This window comes from Nuphar pumila, chromosome 4 (genome assembly GCF_984573655.1).
Source record: "Nuphar pumila chromosome 4, dmNupPumi1.hap1.1, whole genome shotgun sequence".
Classification (NCBI taxonomy): domain Eukaryota; kingdom Viridiplantae; phylum Streptophyta; class Magnoliopsida; order Nymphaeales; family Nymphaeaceae; genus Nuphar; species Nuphar pumila.
Genome location: NC_143252.1, coordinates 116,802,287 through 116,823,782, shown reverse-complemented (window position 1 = coordinate 116,823,782; position 21,496 = coordinate 116,802,287). Strand labels below are relative to the sequence as shown.

General features: G+C 37.1%; 1 protein-coding gene across 1 annotated transcript; it reads left to right on the top strand.

Moving 5' to 3' along the window:
* The first annotated feature begins 3,631 nt into the window (after nt 1-3,631).
* Nucleotides 3,632-20,204, top strand: LOC149840755 (GDSL esterase/lipase At3g27950-like). Its single transcript, XM_090005131.1, has 6 exons — nt 3,632-3,820; nt 3,926-4,235; nt 15,531-15,640; nt 16,174-16,266; nt 17,637-17,907; nt 19,951-20,204. Exons 1-6 carry the CDS (start codon nt 3,632-3,634, stop codon nt 20,202-20,204), a joined length of 1,227 nt encoding a protein of 408 aa, XP_089861257.1.
* The last annotated feature ends 1,292 nt before the right edge of the window (nt 20,205-21,496 follow it).

Sequence of the window (21,496 nt, the reverse complement as noted above, 5' to 3'; positions counted from 1 at the left end):
TATTTTAAGCCCCACTAAGGTCCAAATGTATTGGCATCCGATCACAATTGAACCAAAATCCATCCACGTATGATCTATACTTTATTCTTGAATTAAATCCTGGTTCAACATCCATGGATCACGATGGTTGGAGATGACTTAGTAGGTTCGGATGAAGATCTTTATAGATCCAACATCTATTGGAACAAAGTGAGCTTGTATTGGGGCAGTTTGGGAATGATATAGATTAAGACAAAAATTATAAACAGACAAATTAGAACACCCCCACTCCTTCGTCCTTTCTCCTATTTAAGAATTTTTTGTTGTTTTTAGATAAAATTTATGCTTTTTGATGCTTGACATACAAAAATAAGCACTTCATCCAAACCTATGTGGTGCAGCGGAAGTAACCACAAGTTTAGACTCATCATATATGTTCCGACCAAAAAATCCAAAATATATTTTCTCTGCTATAACACCACTTCAGAAAACTTGTGAACCATTTCAATTCCAAGAAAGTAATGTAGAGGGCTTAGGTCCTTGATAGCAAATTCACAACAAAAATCTTGAATAATATGTTTAATATTATCATATGAATTTCCTATAATAATGATGTCATCAACGTATATGAGAACAAACATATAAAAGTCATTATTATGACAAATGAACAAAGATAAACCAACTTTGGATTCAATAAAGACTAACTTTTCTAAATAGATGTGATATCCCTCAAATCATGTTTGGGGAGCTTCTTTTAATGCACATAAAGTTAGTATGACTTTCACCTTCAAAGTTTGGTGGTTGACTCATATAAACTTATTCTTTTAGAACACCATAAAAAAACATTATTGATATCTAACTGATGAATAAACCAATCAAATTGACAACAACTGATAACACCATCCTAAGAGACATATGCTTGATAATAGGGTTGAAAGTTTTAAAGTAGTCGACTCTTTCTTGTTGTTATACCTGACTATGTTTTCATATGCATGCTTTTTAATTTTATAAATTCACTTACATCCAACAAGATCAGAAGTTTTATCGAGAGAAACATAGGTCTAGGTCTAATTTTGGAAAAGAGTCTTTATTTCCTCTTTTATCGTTTGATGCCACTTAGGTTTGGTGACAACTTGGCCAAAAAGAGGATGGTTCTTATTCTTCTTGACTCATTTCACTTAAGATGACCTCTGAGAGGAGTGTGATATTTGGCTAAAAAAAAATAGTCTAGGTTTTGAAGTTATATCCCCGGATCTTGTAATCGTGTGATGGGCCGGTTATGAGAGGAGTTTGATTTGAGAGATCAACAATAATATTCAAACTTAAAGATGAAGATCTAGACAAGTCAAGTTCACTTGAGTGACTGGGTTGGATAGATAGTAGAATTTTAGGTTCATTTCTAGATCCATGATAAGACTGACTAGTTTGGATTAACATTTCAGGGAAGGGTTTATAGGACGTTCAATAGGTGACACGATTTCAACAGGATTAGGTAAGAGTATTGGGTTTACAGACATGACTCTTTTGAGGAGTTTGAGTTAAGGTTGGATTCTTGATAGGACGAGTTTATGATTTTGGATCCAATTTGACACTTTTTAAAATGTAATAGGCTCCTTCTTTCCTACATAAAGAAAATTTTCTTCATAAAAAATGACATGTCTTGAAATAAAAGTTTTTTTGATAACATGATAATAACGTATGTATCCTTTGTAGTTAAAACTATATCCTATAAAAATACAAGGCTTGGATTTTAGATCAAACTTAGACTTGATATAGGAAACCAAATAAGGACATGTGCAATCGAAAATCTTTAGATGCTTATAACTAGGTACACATTTTAAGTTGAGCTCATATGTTTGGTGTAGGGAACCGATTAATAAGATATACCACAATTTTGAAAGCATCTGCCCAAAATTTATGATCCAAGGAAGCATGAAATAATAGAGTCAATCTAGTTTTAACAATACGTCTATGATTTTTCTCTACTATACCATTCTGTTCGGGGGTATGAGGACAAGACAACCAACGTTTGATGTCATAATTATTTAAAAAACTCATAAAATTTTTACTGACAAATTCTTCCCCACCATCACTATGAAATATCTTGATTTGATTACCAATTTATTTTTCAATAATATTTTTGAAATTTATGAAACATGAAAGAGCATTAGACTTCTTGACTATTGAAAATAACTAGAAAAATTTTGAGAAGTCGTCAACAAGCAATAAATAAAACTGATACCCTTTACTGGACGATGTTAATGTAAGACCCCAAAGATCTGCATAAATAAGCTCTAATGGAGCTTGTGCAAAAAAATCTGCTTTAGCAAATGAAAACTTGTGAATTTTGCTAACCACATAAGAAGAACATAACTAGGATCATTGTTGCTAAAAAAATAAAATAGATTTATTACTCTGTAATTTTTTCAAAACTTTAAATCCAAGGTGACCAAACAATTGATTTTCTTGCCCACGTTGTTCATTCAGTCATGGGTAAAGTCTTCCCTTATTTTGTTCTCTTAGAAAAGTTGTCATGTTTTGTAAATTCTTAACACAAAATTCATTATCATTAAACTGAAATAAACAATGATTATCTAAAAAAAATGTAGTTATTGATAAGAGATTTTGCTTAATGGAAGGCACATAAAGAACATTCGTTAACTTAAAAATCTTATTTTCATGCTGCAAATACCTGATCACTAGAAATAGGCAATTGTGAGTCACTTTCAACCATGACATCATCTGATCCATGATATTCACTCTTGTTGGTTATGCTTTGATCCTCAAATATAACATGATATGTAGCACCAATATCTGCAGAGAGAGTCCTCCATACAGTTGAGTGTCATGACTACAAGCACTTCTAGAATATCATAACACATACGAGTTGTATGATTTTTGTGGAAGCAGATCAGGTCATGCTGAAAATGAGCGTTTTTGCTCATGCTGACATCGTGGCCATCCGATTTGCATTTTAACAAGCTCAAAAGTCAACAAAACCACGTGGCATTCATCCAAAGTGCAAACAGACGGCCAAGATGCCTGCATGAGCAAAAACCCTCATTTTCAGCATGACCTGATCTGCTTCCGATTTTTGCAACAACAAAATTGGCAATCTTTGACTACCATCATGTTGGGGTGCTCTTGATTGTCCCATATTATCTTTATTACTAAATTTTTTAAAATTTTGAAAGGAGTTAAAACGGCCAACTTTTCTTTATTTACCAACATAGCCACTATAGCCCTGACCACGTTCTCTTTGAGAGAAGAAGCCAGTTACAAAAGTTTCTGTTTGCTACAAGACTTGGGATTTAACTTTTGAAGTTTTTTTTTCTTGGTTTAATAAGATGACATAAATCTCATAGAACTTAGAGAGTTTATTAAGAAAGAAATCAGTAATTATTGTAATGAAACTTTAGGGTTAGATCATTCAGGGTATATTAAACCATGAGATTACTGAATTATTAGGTTGCACGAGGGCTTCTTGGTTCACATCCACGTGCATTATCTTTCTGCTCGCTCGTAATGCATGACCAACGTAACCAAGAAGTTGAAAATCTAAAGCTTATTTTATGTTGATTGGGATTACATTCTCTCATGGATTTCGTGCGATCACAATCACATTGCACCTCATCCAAGTTAACCCACTTTGATGCTTCGAATACTGAGCAGTGAATACGACGAGGCACAAGCTGGCAGCACAATGTTCAATGCCATCCATGCTTGCATGTTGCAGTTGCAGATCATGAACGGCATCCAGAGCACATGGAATGGACGGCTAGAAGGGAGAACGTACCTGCAGGTCTGGGATCCTCGGGATGCTGTTCATTCAAACTCTAAGGTTCTATCCAATTTTCAAGTGAGCCCCACAACCAACTGTGGATTTACTACCGAAGCGTCACCTATTTTATAGTTTGCGGACAGCTCTTTGTTGCATACAAATCAGAGACAGTGTAAGCCAAACGAGAGAGAGAGAGAGAGAGAGATGGGTGTGGAGAGAGTGACTGCAATTGCTGTTCTCTTGTTCTTGTTTGGTGGTGTTGCTTTGAGAGGAGGAAGAGGAGGAGAGAGTGAAGGGGCGTTGGGTAAGTCTTCAAGCTGTAATTTTCCGGCAATCTTCAACTTTGGGGATTCAAACTCCGACACGGGGGCCATATCGGCGGCCTTCGAGAGGACACCTGCACCCAATGGCATGACCTACTTCCACAAGCCTGCTGGGCGCCTCTGTGACGGCCTTCTCATTATTGACCACTTTGGTACTCTCTCTCCCTCTCCCTCTCCCTCTCCCTCTCTCTCTCTCAAAATAGCATCCTAGTGTTCAAGTGCTGGGGCTGCCAATAAGAGATCATGAGTTCGACTTCTAGTGAGTCCACTTCCTGCAGAAAGTGGCCATCTCTTGTCCTCCCCTCCCCAGCACCTTGGTACATGGGACTGCACTGGTTATGGCCCGTTCTTATGTGCTGCTGGAGTTTAGGAACCAAATAGTCCCTAGTCCAAGCAGTTCCCACCTACCCATTTGATTGGTTCAAGAATTTTACAATTTCTTACCCCAAGTGCATACGCAACCTGTGAACCCTTTTTTTTTCCGGGTGGGTTAAGGTTCAAGGGATTTCAGACTCAAGGTGTTGGGCCAACGGTGTTTAGGGCTGGGAAACAAGCCAAGCCATTCGTAAAGAGATTGTTGAACAATAGGTATTCGGCTTGGCTCAACTCTTATAAGTTCGTTAAGTAGTAAGAAATATATTTTAGAACATATGATTAGACTATTTGGTTCGCACCAAGTTGGTTTAGCGGTAAAATCTTATTGCTTCTAGCTCTAAAAACAATGTTTTTTCTAATCCTATTTCTCTCAGCTATAAAACAATGTATTTTTTTTTGTAAACATGCCAGTTCGGGCTCATTATGAGCTTGAACTCGGCTTGGCTCGCCACAGAAATGAGCCAAGCTTGAACACTTCAGGCTGAGCTCGTTCAGCTCATTTTACCAGCCCTAACTTTGTTGTTTTCAAATGAGTTCGAATGTTCGATGAGCATCAGCTAAGGGCGCATGTAAGTAGTCTGTGGAAACATTCGCACTATCAGCTGTTGTTGAAAGTTATATAAAAAAGTTCGGATACTAACTTCCCAAGATCATGGTCAGGAATAAATTTGACTAAATGCATAAGGGTGAGTATTAATGCAATGGATTTATTAAATTTGGCATGAGCTTCAACCCAGATTCATGCTTCTTTTTAGCAAATATGGGTTCTCATATCCTTGAATCTGAAATTCAAAAGCACATAACCTGAGACTTATTAGGTTGTGCAACTTAGATCTAAGCTACAAACGGTTCCATTAGTGGCATCTAATGAGATATAGATTCTGAGATAGGACAGGAACTATTCCCCATCGTATAAATGTCCGTCAGTTTAGTATGCATCTGAATATATATATATATATATATTTCACTAGAATACGAGAACTTGAATATGAGAACTAGAAATATGGGGATGCGCTTGACATGGTGAATTTGATAAGAATAAACTATTGGATCGTGTATGGTCGATGAAAAATTTGATTTTTGAATGCTTGAATATTTATGAAGATTATGAGCTATTGATTTTGAAGTCTCAAAAACTCTTGTTTATGCATCAAATTTGGATGATTCAAGAGCAAATTCTTATAAAACCAAGCATGTAGTTCACATCCATACCGTTAGAATGAAGAGGAAAGAACAAAAAAATCCATAAAAAGTGTAGTTCACACATTAGTTCTCATATTTTCAGTTCTCATATTCTAGTGACTCTCTCTCTCTCTCTCTCACTCTCTCTCTCTCTCTCTATATATATATATATATAAACTCGAATATGTTTACCAACCAAATATAATCCCGCTTGCATTCAGCTTGGCCCATCGTAATCAGATCAAGAAATGCAATTTTTTTTATGCTTGAATATTTTCAAAAATTTTGAGGAGTTGATTTTCAAGTCTTAAAAGATCCTTCTTATACATTCACATGATCCTAGAGTCTGTTTCTATAAAACCAATCATCTAATTTACATCCCTAGGATAAAATTTTACAAAAAATAAGAAAAACTATAAAAATCTCGGTTGCTACCAGCAAACATATTTTGCCATTTAACATATTCCAATTACCCTATACAGGTTTATATTTGGTACAATCAATTGTACCTGCAATCTAGTTTGAATCTCACAATGGGAGTTGTTTTGACACAATCTAGACGTGTTCAGCATGCTCGATTTAGTAGGAATATCTTGAACCATGTTTTTTTGACAAAAAAATCTGTTTTTTATGAGTAAGAAAAAATCAATACCTTCATAGCCATTGATTTTTTTATTGCCGAAAAAACCTATATACAGGTTGGATTCCGGCAATCTAGTGTGAGAAAAAAACAAACAAACAAGAGAGTTCTGCCTCACTTGCTAGGCCCCACTTGCTAGGTCGATTGTACCGACAGACTGTAGCAATTCTTAACCACATATATATGGTTGCATCTCATCGAAAAACAAGTTTCATATCTAACTTTAACACTTGTCCACCGAAGAGCTCGGCTCACCAAAAGCTCGTTCGGACTAGTTAAGTGAGCCTGGTGAGCCGAGCTAGAGCAGCTCGTGTAGTGCAAACGAGCCAATGGGTGTTCATCTCGGCCCTGCTCATCTAGGCTGTTTAGGTTGAGTTTATATAAATTTTATGAATGTTATATGTCAAAATAAGAAAATTCAACTGGTTTAGTGGGTATGTACCTAAACATGAGGTCATGAGTTTAATTTAAACTTGTTCTTGTGCAAAAAGTTTTTTTTTTCTTAAGTTAACTCATGTTCGGTTTGTCTGGCTCGAGCTCGTATGAGCTTGGCTGGGTCAATTTTAATTCAGCATGATCATAAAAAAAAAAAATTTAATCCAACCTGATTTTTGTACTACATTACATTTAGGTTAATTCCTGCACATGTCAAAACACGCCATTTTGGCTGTGTCCCTGCCCTAATGACATGAGCGGACATGCTCAGACAAGTACGGTATTGTTTTAATATTTTAATTAAAATAATATTTTATTAAACTTTTAATCTTGTTTTAATAAAAAAAATAGTTTTTTATTGATTAAAAAATTGTGTGCCCTCATATCCCATTTTTGAAAAAAAAAATGAACTTTTGAGTTGAGTCCGAATCCCCGCATCCTGAGTCCACGAATCATTGTGACAGGTTCCTGCTTTGTGGTAAGCATGGATTTTATCAGAGTGGATACGGTCATATTACAGAGTGGTCCGCTTGGATGATAGAGAATAGCAGTTAAGCTCTCGTTTGATCATCACCAGATGGAGGTCAAAATTAAAACCCGTGCAGGGATGAAGGCCGGAATGAACTTACGCTTTCCTCTGCCCCGCCCTGCCCCATCCTCGATCTTCCTTAGTAAAATGCTAAAATACTCTTTAGCAAGGTTGTTAAATGCGATGAGGCAAAGCGAGGCGTTGAGCCTGCGCTTCGCCTTTGAGGCGTATGCCTCAGGTACTGAGGCGTACGTCTCTCACAACGTGAGACTCTCAAGTATCCGTGGTATATCTAAAATATCGTAAAAATATGTGGCATTTTTGTAGGGATGTTAATGGATTGAATTTAATGCTCGATATCTTCATCATTTTTTACCTGACCATGACTATTAAAAAAAGAAAATCTCAAAATCCCCGTTGAGGAGGCAGCGCTTCAGGTACTGAGTGTGCGCCTTAGTACCTTGAGCGTGTGCCTCGCCTGTGAGGCGTACGCTTCAAGTACTGAGGCGTACGCCTCTTACAACACTACTCTTTAGGGATGGCATTGGACCGGAGCCTCGCCCCGCCTCGCCTCATTTGAACTGGGGATGGAGGACATGTAACAAGGATGGAGGTTAAAATCCAAACCCATACGGGGATGAATGGCAGAATTTTGAGACGGGGCGAGGGGGGGGGGGGGGGTGGAGACCTTGTCCCCTTCCCCCTGTCTGGTCCACAGACATCCCTAGCGCAAGCAGGTATTTGGAATGCATTCAGATAATATAGGTGGTTGTATGTATAATTAACCCAAATGGTGGGCAGTTCTTGTAGATAGCTGATAAGTTAAGCTCATTTTTATGAATTATTCTTTTATTATTTCTTTTGACAATAAAAACACTAAAAATCAATTTCTCATGAAAATTTGACAACCACTACTTTTCTGCTTTAAACATAAATAAACACATATTTGACATAAAATATTGCGCCAACTTCTTTTTTTTTTTATCTCATTAGTTATGGGTTAAATTTGCATTAGAAACAAGATATTCTCAACAAGAAAGTTTTTCAAATATGCATTATGTTTGGTGTAATATCAGCTATCGAGATATTGCATTAGTTTCAAAATGAAGGCGATATTTGTGTGGTTTTTTTTATATAACGTGAAATCCTTAACTAACTGAAAAAAATCCAGGAGGGCCCACGACCACCCTGCCTTACGTGGCCCACCTATGATGGGTTACACCCATGTGAAGTGTATATTTGTGTCATTATTTCAAATCTATCATCCATCTCAACGGCACAAGCATAACGTTTTTTTAGGCAAAATCTAGTTTTTCAAAAACTCACAAGAAATTGAAATTTTTTCATAAATCTCGCATTTTCAGCAAAATCTCAGCAATAAAAAAATATAAAAAATATTATTTATAAGAAAATATTAATAAAAAATATTTAAAAATAAAAATACACAGTTTTTCATGATAAATAGCCGTTTAAAACATAAATATCAGATTTAAATCGGGGTATTTATGTTTTTAATAAATCTCGCAATATTTTGAAAATCTTGCCAAAAATTGCCGTTTTAAACTTTCAGGCAATTTCTCGTGATATTATCGCAAGATTTTTTATAAATCTCGTGATATTTGTCACTATGGGCACAAGGCAGGAATATACAGGTTTCTCTGAAAACAGCCACATGACAGTCAATAGTACTAGCCTAACTGTTTTTTCCGTTCGGTGGCTTGATGAAAAATAGCTGAATAAACTTGATTTAAAAATAGAAATACTTCAGCTGCTTTTTGGCCACTTGCCTATTGGCTAGGAACATAGTGACAATTTTTTTTTTTGGTAAATATTAGCAGCCAAATTCTCCTTATAATTTGATTTTTTTTCTTGCCTTTTACGCCAAAATGGCAACAAAATTTAAAGACCAATCTTAATTACTCTTTACAAAGGAAAAAATAAAAAAGTAAATTCAAAATTAATTTCTAGCATGTTTAGTGAAAAATATTGGCCATCCAATTTCTCACATTTAAAAGAAAACACAAATATTTGTTACTGTGGCTGAAAAATAGGGATGGTCCCTCTCTTTAATTTCTATGGTTAAAAAAGGGTTGTCGATAGTCCCACCCGGGTTCGCCTGCATGGGCCAGTGGGGTGTTTGTAAGGGCGTTGAGATGGCACTGGGTCAAATCCTGTCTGTGCACCAGTGTGTTTGTAGCTTTGCAGAGGTGGGCCACACAATGTAAGGTGGTCATGGACCCTACCTGGGGTTTTTCTTGCTTTGGGGACGATTCCTAGGCATAAAAAAAAAAAATCAATGAGTTGAAATGAGCAATATCACAGTGCTCATGCTGAATATAACCTTATAGATGTGAGCCAATTTATCAGGGATCAACTTTTTTGGATATTAATTAAAAAGTTGACGGCCATAAATATACCAAATTTTGATGTCACAAAAAGTTATTTTATTAAAAAAATCACGATATGAGGTTTGTCCCTAAAAATCGAGCATGCTGAACAAACCAACATCAGGTGCAAAACAACTTGCACTAATAAATTTCAACTCATCGATACTGTATGCACCTCACCCCAAACCTGGCCCAACTGGGCCTGTTCTGATCCACTGCCCAACCCTACTAATTTGCAAACCTTGCCTTCTATTAGAAAGAGTAACACTCTTATCTCAAGCAGGCCGAGTAACAATGATCAAACATGTTCTCTGTTCTATCCCATGCTATTTCATGTCATTTTTTACCATCCCCAAATGGTTGAGCACCAAATTGTCAAAGCACTCAGACATTTCCTTTGGAGTAGTTCACTTTTGAACTCCAAAGTTCCTCTCGTCAGTTGGGATCTGATAACCCTACCAAAGAACCACAGTGGTCTCTGCATCCTTCAACTGGTCTCTACATCCTTGGTTTTTAGAGGGTATGCCCAAACCTTTCTTGAGAAGTCATTTATAAAAGTAATAAAATAAAGTGCACCACTAAAAGTTTTCACATCAGTAAAACCATTAACAGTTTTTTGTCTCAGAGGACCACAAACATCAGTATAAACTCGCTCCAGAATGTGAGATTTTTTATGGAAGGTATTTCTAACAAAAGATACTCTATGTTGCTTATCAGCTAAGCAATGAACACACGAGTTTAGATGTGTACCTTTTAACTCTAGAAGTTGCTCTCTCTTAGCAAGAATCTGCAAGCCCTTCTCACTCATGTGGCCTAATCGACTGTGCCACAAATCAATAGAAGAGTCCTCAGCTGTATTCAACTTTTCCTTGCATACCTTTCCTTGCATCTTGTAAAGAGTACAACATCTGTTTCCTGTGGTCTGAACCAATGACCCGCTGCTGAGTTTCCACTATCCTTGGCTAAAAACATTGCTTCTGCCCTCTTTATCAAGCTTTCCTATTGAAAGCAAATCCAACCTCAAGTCTGGAACATGTCTGACATCCTTGAGCACCAACATGTACTCAAGACTGGTCTGGAGATGAATATCTTCAATCCCTATAATTTTTGATGATCTTGTGTTTCCCATTCAGACAATACCAAAATTATCGGTTTTGTATGTACTGAAATACTTTCTCTATGGTGTGGCATGGTACAAGGCTCCTGTGTCTATAACCCAATATGTATCCTGGCACACACAAATACATGGATCATTAGTAGTAGACAAAATCACAAGCTCACCTTCAACTGTGACTGTGGTATCTTCTTTGGTTTCTGATGATTCTGTCTCTTTCCCCTTCTGATTTTTCTTTGGCTCTTTGCACTGATTCTGAAAGTGCCCTTTCTTTCCACAATTATAGCAAGTGATGCTATTTCTTGACCTGGACTTGCTCCTATATCTGCGGTCATTTTTCCTGTCCTTTGACCGACCCCTGCCTTTGGATAAACTCACCATCAATCCTTCACTAGAATCTTCATTCGATGATGGTCTTCTCCTAATTTCATTTGAAATGAACGTACTTTTGACCTCTTTCATATCCAATGTTTTTTTTCCATAAATTATGGTTGTCACAAGATGCTCATAAGATGGTGACAATGAGGTTAGTAACAACAAAGTTTTATCCTCATCTTCAAGTTTAACATCCAGACTAAACAGACCAGCAATAATGTTATTAAACACACTAAGATGGTCAAGAATATGAGTATCTTCCTTCATACGAAGACTATAAAGTTTTTTTCTTGAGGTGTAACTTGTTGGACAAATTCTTGGTCATATAGAGGCTCTCTATCCGCAACCACAATCTCACTGTTGTCCTCTCTTCCATCACGTTACACATGACTTCATTTGATAGACACAACTCAATCACACCAGCGGCCCTCAAGTCAAGATCATTTCATTCATCATCGGTTATGGTCTCTAGCTTATTCACATTTCCGACAAAAGCCTTGTGCAACCCTAGTTGTGTAAGTAGAGTCTTTACCCTTCTTTTCCATAAAGAGAAGTTTTCTTTGCCATCAAACCTCTCCACCTTAAACTTGGAGCTAACTGACTTGGAAGGCATGACTTTTCACGAACCGGCTCTGATACCACTTGTTGAGTAATAAGGGTAACCAAAATTTGCGCGGAAGCAATATAGGATCTAATAAAGGCACAATCAAATCACAACACAAGGGTTTACGTGGTTCAGTCAACATGACTTACATCCACGTGGCACAAGGAGAATAATTCACTATAATAAGAGTAGAGAGTACAATATAGAGAGTATAACATCAAATAGCTTGCCCAAAGCTAAAGAGAATAACAACAAAGGAATCACAGAAAGAGATGGATACAAGATTACCTCTCGGGTGCACAACACGAGTCAAAACCCACACCACAACCAACACCTCTCTCTGGGGATCAATGCGTGGTGACGAACCTTATTCTCTCATCTTCTTCTCTCCACTCTCTTTCTCTCTCTCTTACTTCTTCTCTCTCTGCACGTTGCACACAACCACTCTGCTCTTCTCCCACCAGCACACAACCTCTGCACCCCTATTTATAGATGGCATAGAGTCTTCTAGATGTGAGCCTTCTAGACTCACTTCAGAAACCGAAGGGGTTTTGACCCTTCAACTTCCTGCATTAATGAGAAGTGGGTGGCTATTTCACTTCCCCCACACCATTAATGAAGGGATAGAGTTGGCCCTTCAACTTCTCCTGCATTAATGAAAAGTAGTGGGTGGCTTTCTCCACACCATTAATGAGGGATAGGGTTAGACCCAACATGGATTATCTAAATTATCCTTGACAACCTCCCTCAAGCTCATTGGCCAAATACGGACATTGAGCTTGTCTATGAGTAAAATCAATGTATTTGATCACAAAGGTTTGGTGATAATGTCAGCCAATTGATCAACTATGGAGAGATATTTAACCTGCATTTTTTGCTTAACCACATGATCTCACACGAAATAAACATCGATCTCAATATGATTAATGTTTCAATATGATTAATGTGATTATGGTATAAGGAATTTGTAGCAAGGTAGGCAGCTCAGATATTGTCACACCAAACCGTGGGGATAATCAAGTTGGGAACCTGAGATTCTTTTACCAAATATGTAACCCATAACACTTCAGTCATAGAGTTGGCCGTATTGGATTGAGCTACCATATGTTTCTTTAGAGCTGACCAAGATATAAGAGAATTACTGACAAGACAACAAATCTCCCTGTGGATTTTGGATCATCAAGACTGCATACCCAATCCATATAAAAAAATGCCAATGTATGCAAACTGTTGGAAGGAGAAATGAGACGACCATGACCCAGTGTATGCTTTACATATAGTGGAATTTGTTTGGCTGTCGTTGAGTGAGTGGTAGTATCAATGCATAAACTGGCAGACCTTGTCTACAACAAAGGCTAGATTCGGTCTTGTGAGATTAAGGCCCCTGCAACTTGGCGATATTGAGTGGGGTCATCAAGTGGTTCACCTTCATAAGCAGATAACTTTATAGATGTGGCCATAGGAGTTGAGACAAGGTTTAGCACTAGTCATATTAGTCTTCTAAAGCAAATCTAACACATATTTTTGTTGACAAAGAAGAAGACCTTGAGGAGGATGAAAGGATTCAATGCCCAGAAAATAATATAGGATGCCCAAATCCTTAATGGAAAATTCTTCTCCCTTTATAGTTGAGAGTCAGAGTCCCTTGTGATGATAATATCATCCACATACATGAGCATGTATACCATAGACAGAGGTGTTTGTTGGATAATGAGGAAAATATCCAATTTAGACCCAATAAATTCAATGTCCAACAAAAAAAAGCTTAGCCTTTCAAACCAAGCATGCAAGGCTTGTTTAATTCCGTAGAAAACTTTGTGCAACTTACAAACATGGGTGGGAAACTAAATATCCATAAAGCCTTGAGGTTGACTCATATAGACTTCTAATAAAATACCATGTAAGAATGCATTATGCTAATATAGTTGGCTAATCGTCCACCCATACCGTGGTTAGACTATATGTGAGTCAACATACACAATCTCTCAAGTTTGTCTCTCACTCTCTCTACCATTCCATGAGAGGAAAGATTATATTAATAATATTATGATGTAAGTTACATTTTTTTGGAACACTTTCCTTTCTCCTTGATTATTGGGATATCAACAACATTTGTGGGAACCTTCTAATGTTTGGAATCTGACATATAATGAGTATCCTTATTACCTTTGAATAACTCTATCAAGTTGGCACCAATGCTACATTTGACTTCTCTTGGATCTGATCTTAGATTTGGTTCTAATGTGTCTGGATTATCCTAATTCTCCTTGACAGAAGATAGGAACTCAGGCATTTTTAAGGAGACTTGTGCCCCTCCTCACATGGTGTCGAGGCATATTCTTTCAGAAGTCTTTTACATGGCTTGTAGGAGATAGGGTTTTGACAATTGTAAATGACTTTAATCTCTCTTAAAAAATCACTCCCTACTTTGCTTGATTGAAGGCCGATCTCTCGATGATCTGACTCTTTGTCATATCTTTTTCCCTTAAAAAAAGTTATCTTGATGCAAAAATCATGAAATACTACAAACATGTCACGAAATTATCATAACAAAAAAAACACTTTTAAAGGTTTACGGAAATTAGGTTTTAAAAAAACTAGCTTTCTAACATATTTTTTAAATGTGCCCTTAAAGGATGTTTGTTTGCCTTTGATTTTTCTTTTTTCTTTTATGTTGAGGAATCCCCACTAAGAATCAGGTCACTTAATGGGCCCGCCCCCTGTGAGATAAACCCCAGGTTGGGTCACCAATACCCAAGCCCTTACGGAGCCCACCAGTTAGATGCATGTCCACACCCTCTGGTGGGAGTTGAACCTAGGAGAAGGAGTCAGCACCTTCTCCACATGCCCGCTGCCACTCGAGCAACCCAGATGGGTGTTGTTTGCCTTGGATTGTAGATCCTAGCATATGCTATCTCTGATTTTGGAAATAAAGGATCTTAGATAATCGGATAGGAGATCTTCAAAATCCCCCTAAACACATGGATTTCTAGCCCCTTGAGAGAAGGGGCGATGGTATGGATAACATTTATACCAAATGTGCAGTTTTACCTGTGAAACAGTAGGCAATGTGTTTGAATGTTGTTTCCATTTTTTCTTTAGTATTTTTTTTGTTAAATAAAATGTCTCAGCTTGATCCAAATCAAACTGTGCTCGCTCTTTCTGAAGCTTGACAGAACGGAGCTTAAACAGTTGACCGGAGCTGAGCTTGCAACAGCAAGGGCAGTCAACGAATCTGATCTGTATCAAGTGCCTGACCTGACCCAAACCCGAATATCAGCATGCAGGCACAAAAAAACGCCTATCTGAATCCGACCTGAGTAATTTGTAGGTTGGGAATCGACCACCTTCGCATTTTATATGTATTTTCATTGAATATAGGCTCTTTAAATTATATGGATCCCGGTTTGGGATTTTTATTTTCTTGACTTGAAAATTTTTTAACCCAAAACTGGCAGCTAGTTGTTTGAGTGGGTTTGGGTACACCCTGATGGGCCGGATACTCAACCAAATGACAGCCCTAGCAACAACCAATTAAGGATCAAACTAAGCTCAACCTATGTGTCCCTTTGTAGTTATAATACATGGATGCATAATTAAACAAAAAATGATGACAATATCAGTCCAATGTAGGGGACAATAGCAGTGTTTCTTTTGTAGTTTTATTTATATGATGCATAACTAAGCAAAACTAAAAGCATCTTCATAGAGGGCAATAGCAGTGCTTCTTTCTGGTTATATATGGAGGGCATAATTAACCAAAAATTGATGGAAATATCAATCTAATTGTTTTACCTTGTTTACAGCTCAGGAGCTTGGCTTAGACTGCTTGCACTCATATTTGGATTCAGTTGGAGCAAATTTTACCCGAGGAGCAAATTTTGCGAGTAGTGGATCATCAATTCAGCATCTAAACGTGACCTTGTTTGACGGGGGTATCAGCCCTTTCTCACTTTATTACCAGTTAGCTCAGTTCATTCAACTACAAGCAAGATCCAAAGAATGTCACAAAGAAGGTAAAACAGAGAAAAAGAAATGATGCTATGATTGAACTTGAAATACCCATATAAGATTGCCTTTGATCATCAATTACAAATATTTTTCATAGAATAATTTTTTTTTTCTGAGAAAGACTTAGATGGTACTCACTTTTGGCACCATTCAGTGTTCTGCTCTGCAAAAATTTATTCCTGCATTCGGCATTTAGAATTGTGATTTAGTGATGTGCTCTCTAATTGGTTTTAGCATAGAGTGGTTAGTATGCCTTGTTAGATGAATTACAAAGGAAATTGCAGTTCTGTAGTTATCTCCTTATTTGACTTCACTACCTGTAGATTTACGTCAAAATAATGTCTTCTATATTCAGTACCTTTAGGATGCTGGTACAAAGATCAACTACCTAGATCCAACATTTTTAGAGAAGCTCTATACACATTCGATATTGGACAGAATGATTTAGCTGCTGGTTTTCGAAAGATGCCTTTCAATCAAGTTCGTGACACCATTCCAGACATGCTTGCCCAATTGTCCTACACAATACAGGTAACAATCAGATTGCTCGCACACAAGCTCACATATATATATGAAAAAATGTAAGGTGGTTCTGTACCATGATACCTTACGAATTACGATAGTACACACTCTTGTTAATTTGTATGTTCTAGCTACCAAATAATATTTCTAAGCGTATTTAGCATAGTTTATTATCATGTCTAATATGATCTTAGCTACTTTTGAGACGGTAAAAATCAAAGGCTCACAATTCATGAAAATAAGTGTGGTCGAGAAATTGTATAAAACATTATATTTCAGTCAATTTAAACACATGAAAATAGTAAATAGAACATTTTAAGCATGATCAAAATGTTAGACTTTGCATTTGGAGCATAGATATATGTAAATCAAGTATCAAGTGTGTACCACCATAGAAGCATCTTATATATATATATATGGACAAAATTATATGGAACTGTTTAGCTAGAAATCATATGTTTAGATTCTTTTGTAGATTAAAACCCATGGATGTGATCTACAAGTTTTGTTTATTGGAAAATGAGTTTTGAATCAACACATGAGTTGGTTTTTTAAGGACTTCAGAAATTAACAGTCCACAATGCATTAAAATTTCATGTTCAAAAAATCATATTTTCAGATCAAGATAACATAATCCAATGTTTGACCCTTAGCAAACAAACCATCTTGAACGTCTATGTTGTCAGATTGAGTCGATAAAGCTTGAAGCTATGATATCCAGCTCAATAGTTCCAAATAATTCTGTACCTTCAATAGCACCAAATATTATGCGTATCTATATATAAAAGAATTCTTTTCATTAGGGGACCTAGAAAAAAATCATAGTTGCAAGTGTTTTTCGCCTAGTGTAAACATGTAAATGTGTTTGTTATTCCTTTTATCCGAAAACCTTGAATCTTTTATCTTTAGTTTTAGCGTCATATAAGCAATTGATTTTTATCTCTTTAAGAAATAAATCTGAGCATGAAGACTACTTAACACATGTTTTCTACTGAATAAACTATAAAAAAGACATCTAAAGGTTTAGATTAAGCAAAACATGCACATGCAACTTTACTTTTGGCTGGATCCTTATGGGGCCTAACAAACGCATTCCTTTTATATGTACAAACTTTCATGGTATTAAGTGGTGGTTAGCAAGTTTACCACAATTATTTTGCGAAAATCATTTTAAAAAAATTAGTTTAATGGCTTCATGCGTTCATTGTCACAAGCAAGAATATTTTAGTAGTTTTATAAAGACCAAGATGCACACATTAGGTCATACTTTGTACTTAAAAGACATTTATTGATTTTTTTCATAAATTTGCTTAAATGACATTGGTAATGACAATTAGTGCATAGAATTATAATACTTGCTATATCCTTTTGTTATGCAGAGCTTGTATAGAAAAGGGGCAAGGTATTTTTGGATTCACAACACTGGTCCAATTGGCTGCCTACCTGCTTATCTTATCTATGGTCCTTTCATAAATGTTACTCTAGACAAGAATGGATGTGCAGAGTCTCCAAATGAAATTGCTCAGAAGTTCAATCAACAGCTCAAAGAATTAGTCAAAGAGCTAAGAAGAAAACTTCCACTTGGTGCACTGACATATGTAGATGTTTACTCTGCAAAATATCAATTGATCAGTGAAGCTACTAAGCTAGGTAAGGTAACCCTTTTCTTCTTAAAGCCTTTTATTAGGTGTGCAGTGCAGATGCTTCATCTTGAATAAGGCTTTGTTTAGGAGCCTATATTTGAGACTAAAATACAAAGTTCTGGATAATCTAAATCCAGCATTTCGCAGCATTGTTATTTGCTAATGCCCACCGTTGTTTGTGAGCTGGTACTTGGCAACAGTTTGGAATTGGCATCCCCTTGCCAACTTCCAGATCCCAAATAGCAAACTTAAAGTAAAATTGAGTTGGGGACGTGAGATGACAAAGGTGTGCAACACTGGAATTGCCTACTGAAACCAATATAAGTTGCAGCTGGATTTGACAGATGGGTGTATTTGGGCAGTCAACTCCCATCTCATTTCTGGGATTTGTCATGTCCAAGCTACTACTTAGTAATGGGTGTTAAGGTTTCAGTAATTCAAATCCAATGTCCACTGTCCCAAGGGGGTTGGCGTAGTGGGGTGGGGCCACGACCAACCTCTCTCCTTTCTACTTCCCTGTCCATAGTTTTACCAGAACGACTCTCTCTCTCTCTCTCTTTCACACTTTTGTGCTTGATTATGATGTAGGAGAAGAAGATAATTAGCTGTTATCCTTGAGTGTAGGATGTAGGAGAAGAAGAAGATAATTAGCTGTTATCCTTGAGTGTATTAAAAATAAGAAAAAGAAAATCATTGTGAGTATATGCCTGTTTGGGAAAAATAAAATGAATCAATAGTTAACCAACCAAATTCCACACTACCCACATCATGAGAGAGAGATTTGCAATCAGTCGTTGTATCTGGTTTTGCAAAAATAGTTCATAGTGATGTCTGAACGGTCATTTCCACCCATTTTTTGCAAACTAGTTTTTGCCTTGGTCGTTTATTGCAAAGTGGCCTTCATGTGAGGGTAGAACTGTCATTTCATTCACTTTTTGCAAATTAGTTCCTATTTTTTTATCAGTAGTTTGCAAATTGGTCCTCTCATAAGGGTACAATTGTCACTTTACTTGCTCTTTAAGAGCACGTATAGATAGAAGTGATAAAGATGCAGAGAAAATGAAGATATAAAAACAGTGCAATTTTTTCCAACACTAGAGAGACATTTTTTTTTTAAAAAAATACACTTTTTTATAAGAAACATTCCTCCAACGAGTGAAGGAATATTTTTTACCAAGAAAAAATGATGATTTACCCTTGCTACCACCCATCTCACCACCACCACCCGGCTATCTCACCATCACCGTCAGTCCGTCACCATCACCATCAACATTCATCTCACCACCAGCACCACCCACATTAACAATAAGGATTCTTTTCAAAAAATCGCAATCTAAGATCGTGATTTTTTGACAAGATTGAAGCTTTGGATTGATCATGAGGAGGAGAAGGGGGGAAGAGGTAAGGCACAACAAAGGCCATGGTATTGGGTCTCTGCCTGGACATGAAAGGGTGAGGCAGATGCAGAGGGCCTTCAGGAACGACAAGTTAGACACCTCCGTGGCACCAGGACCGAGCTCGAGGCATCCACATCCTCCTCTTCATCCTACGCCACTGTCAACCCCCTTCCTTTATCTCTCATTTTTGTTACATTTTTTTAATTTATTTTTTCTCATGCACACAAACAAGTAAAAACTTTTCATTTAGAAAAACTGATCATATCAAAAAATTTCATAGGCAAACTTTTCTTTTCCTATGAGAATTTTTCTTGCTTTCAAATATGCCCTAACAGTTACCATTGGAAAACTAATGGCTGTTAACCTCAGGGACCAATTTGCAGCAGTTAATGAAAAGGCAGGGAGTATTTTGCAAATCGGTTATAAGGTGGGACAGAATTTGCTAAAACCCTTGAAAAAACCATGTAGATCACAGGGTCAGATCCGAAAAAAAAAAAAACTCAAAAAAGAAAAAGAAAAATGTAGTGTTCTATACTAAGCATGTATGATGGATGTTTTAGAATATTAGCCATTCAATGTCTTACAATAATCAAAAAGCAAAGATCAAACTAAACCAAAATTTAAAAGTGACAAACAGGGTATTCATGGTGCAGGTTTTGTTGACCCACTCAAGTTTTGCTGCGGAAAAGGGGATAAAGTAGATGTCTATGTACGTTGTGGAATTAGAGCAATTGTGAATGGTGCAGAAGTTTTTGGATCTTCTTGTAATGATCCATCAAGATATGTGAGTTGGGATGGGATACACTATTCACATGCAGCCAATCAATTGATCGCTAAGCAAATCCTTGATGGCTCATTTTCTGACCCTCCAATTCCTCCATCAGTTGCATGCCATCGAATGGATTGAAACTGGACAGCTTTTTTTTTGAAAGACAAGCTGGGGTTAGGCAGAACAACAGCGGCCGTATGTGGCAGAGGGATTCGATCCTGGGCCTTCAGCTTGACACAAGACTCCGCTTACCACATGGTATACCACCTCGGTGGTTCTTTTTTTTCGTTTATTGCACAGAGAAACTGCACCCAAGACCAGAGATTTGGCCACACTGATCTAGCCTGCTGTACCTATAGTCGCCGGGAAGTGGACATCTTAAGCTACAATCCAAGAGAAATATACCTTTCTTTTTTCTCCCCGGGTCAAGTTGCCTAATCTTAATTTTGCTTACCGGTGATTCGGCAGCAACCTGTGATTAATCGTGGTTGCCGTCTAATTCATGATACTTTTGCTGTTATGGATTTGAGACTTGAGACCTTGTTTAATCCAATTAAGATTATAATCCTGTGAAACCTCTTGAATGACATTTCTGTTTTTGTTATTACTTGCACAAAGTACTTTCTTATTGTTTAGCACAAGTAATATTCACTTTGTATAGAAAGAGGTACACTTACATAGATTCTTGAATACTTGGCATCAAGATACTGTTCATTAGTGATTCGAAGAAAGTAGATTTTGGAGATGATGAACATAATGCACCTAATGAAGCTGCACGCATACAATAATTTGGCCCAAGAAACAGAAGAATCCTATGGAGAGAAAGAACAGTAATTACCATTGTGGAAAATCAAGGAAAGAAAATAGTTACCATGGTCACAATTGTTGCTCCTGCATACACCACATACATAGACATATACACTACATAATATTCTACTATACACATACTAGGATAACGTGTTACCACTTAGAATATCGACCAAAGGGGTATTTTTTGGTAATGGTACCATTGCATCATATTGCCTCCAGAAATCATAGGTTGTTTGGACTCAACCGGACCTCGTAGATGTGTTCAGTATAGTCAGAATGCTAGGGATCACTCTTAAATCATTTTTTAAAAGAAAATTTTGATTTAGTGAGCCAAAAAAGTATAGAACAAAACCTTTGATTACTATATAGCATGAAATAAAGGGGTATAGCTCTGAGAACATACCTAATTTGTGTGACCTAGCCACCAAGCGAAAGGTAACAGCCCCTCCACAATTAAAGCTCAGCTACAATGTGATCAAGAACAGCTGTACAATCTACCACTCAGCACCTACAATTCAACATCAGAGATGGTGGCGAGTTGCATGAGGAGCAAGATGATCATGAAGAGGATGTGCACAAGTCAATTCTTGGGCAGCACCGAGAGGATCGCAGAACCGGAA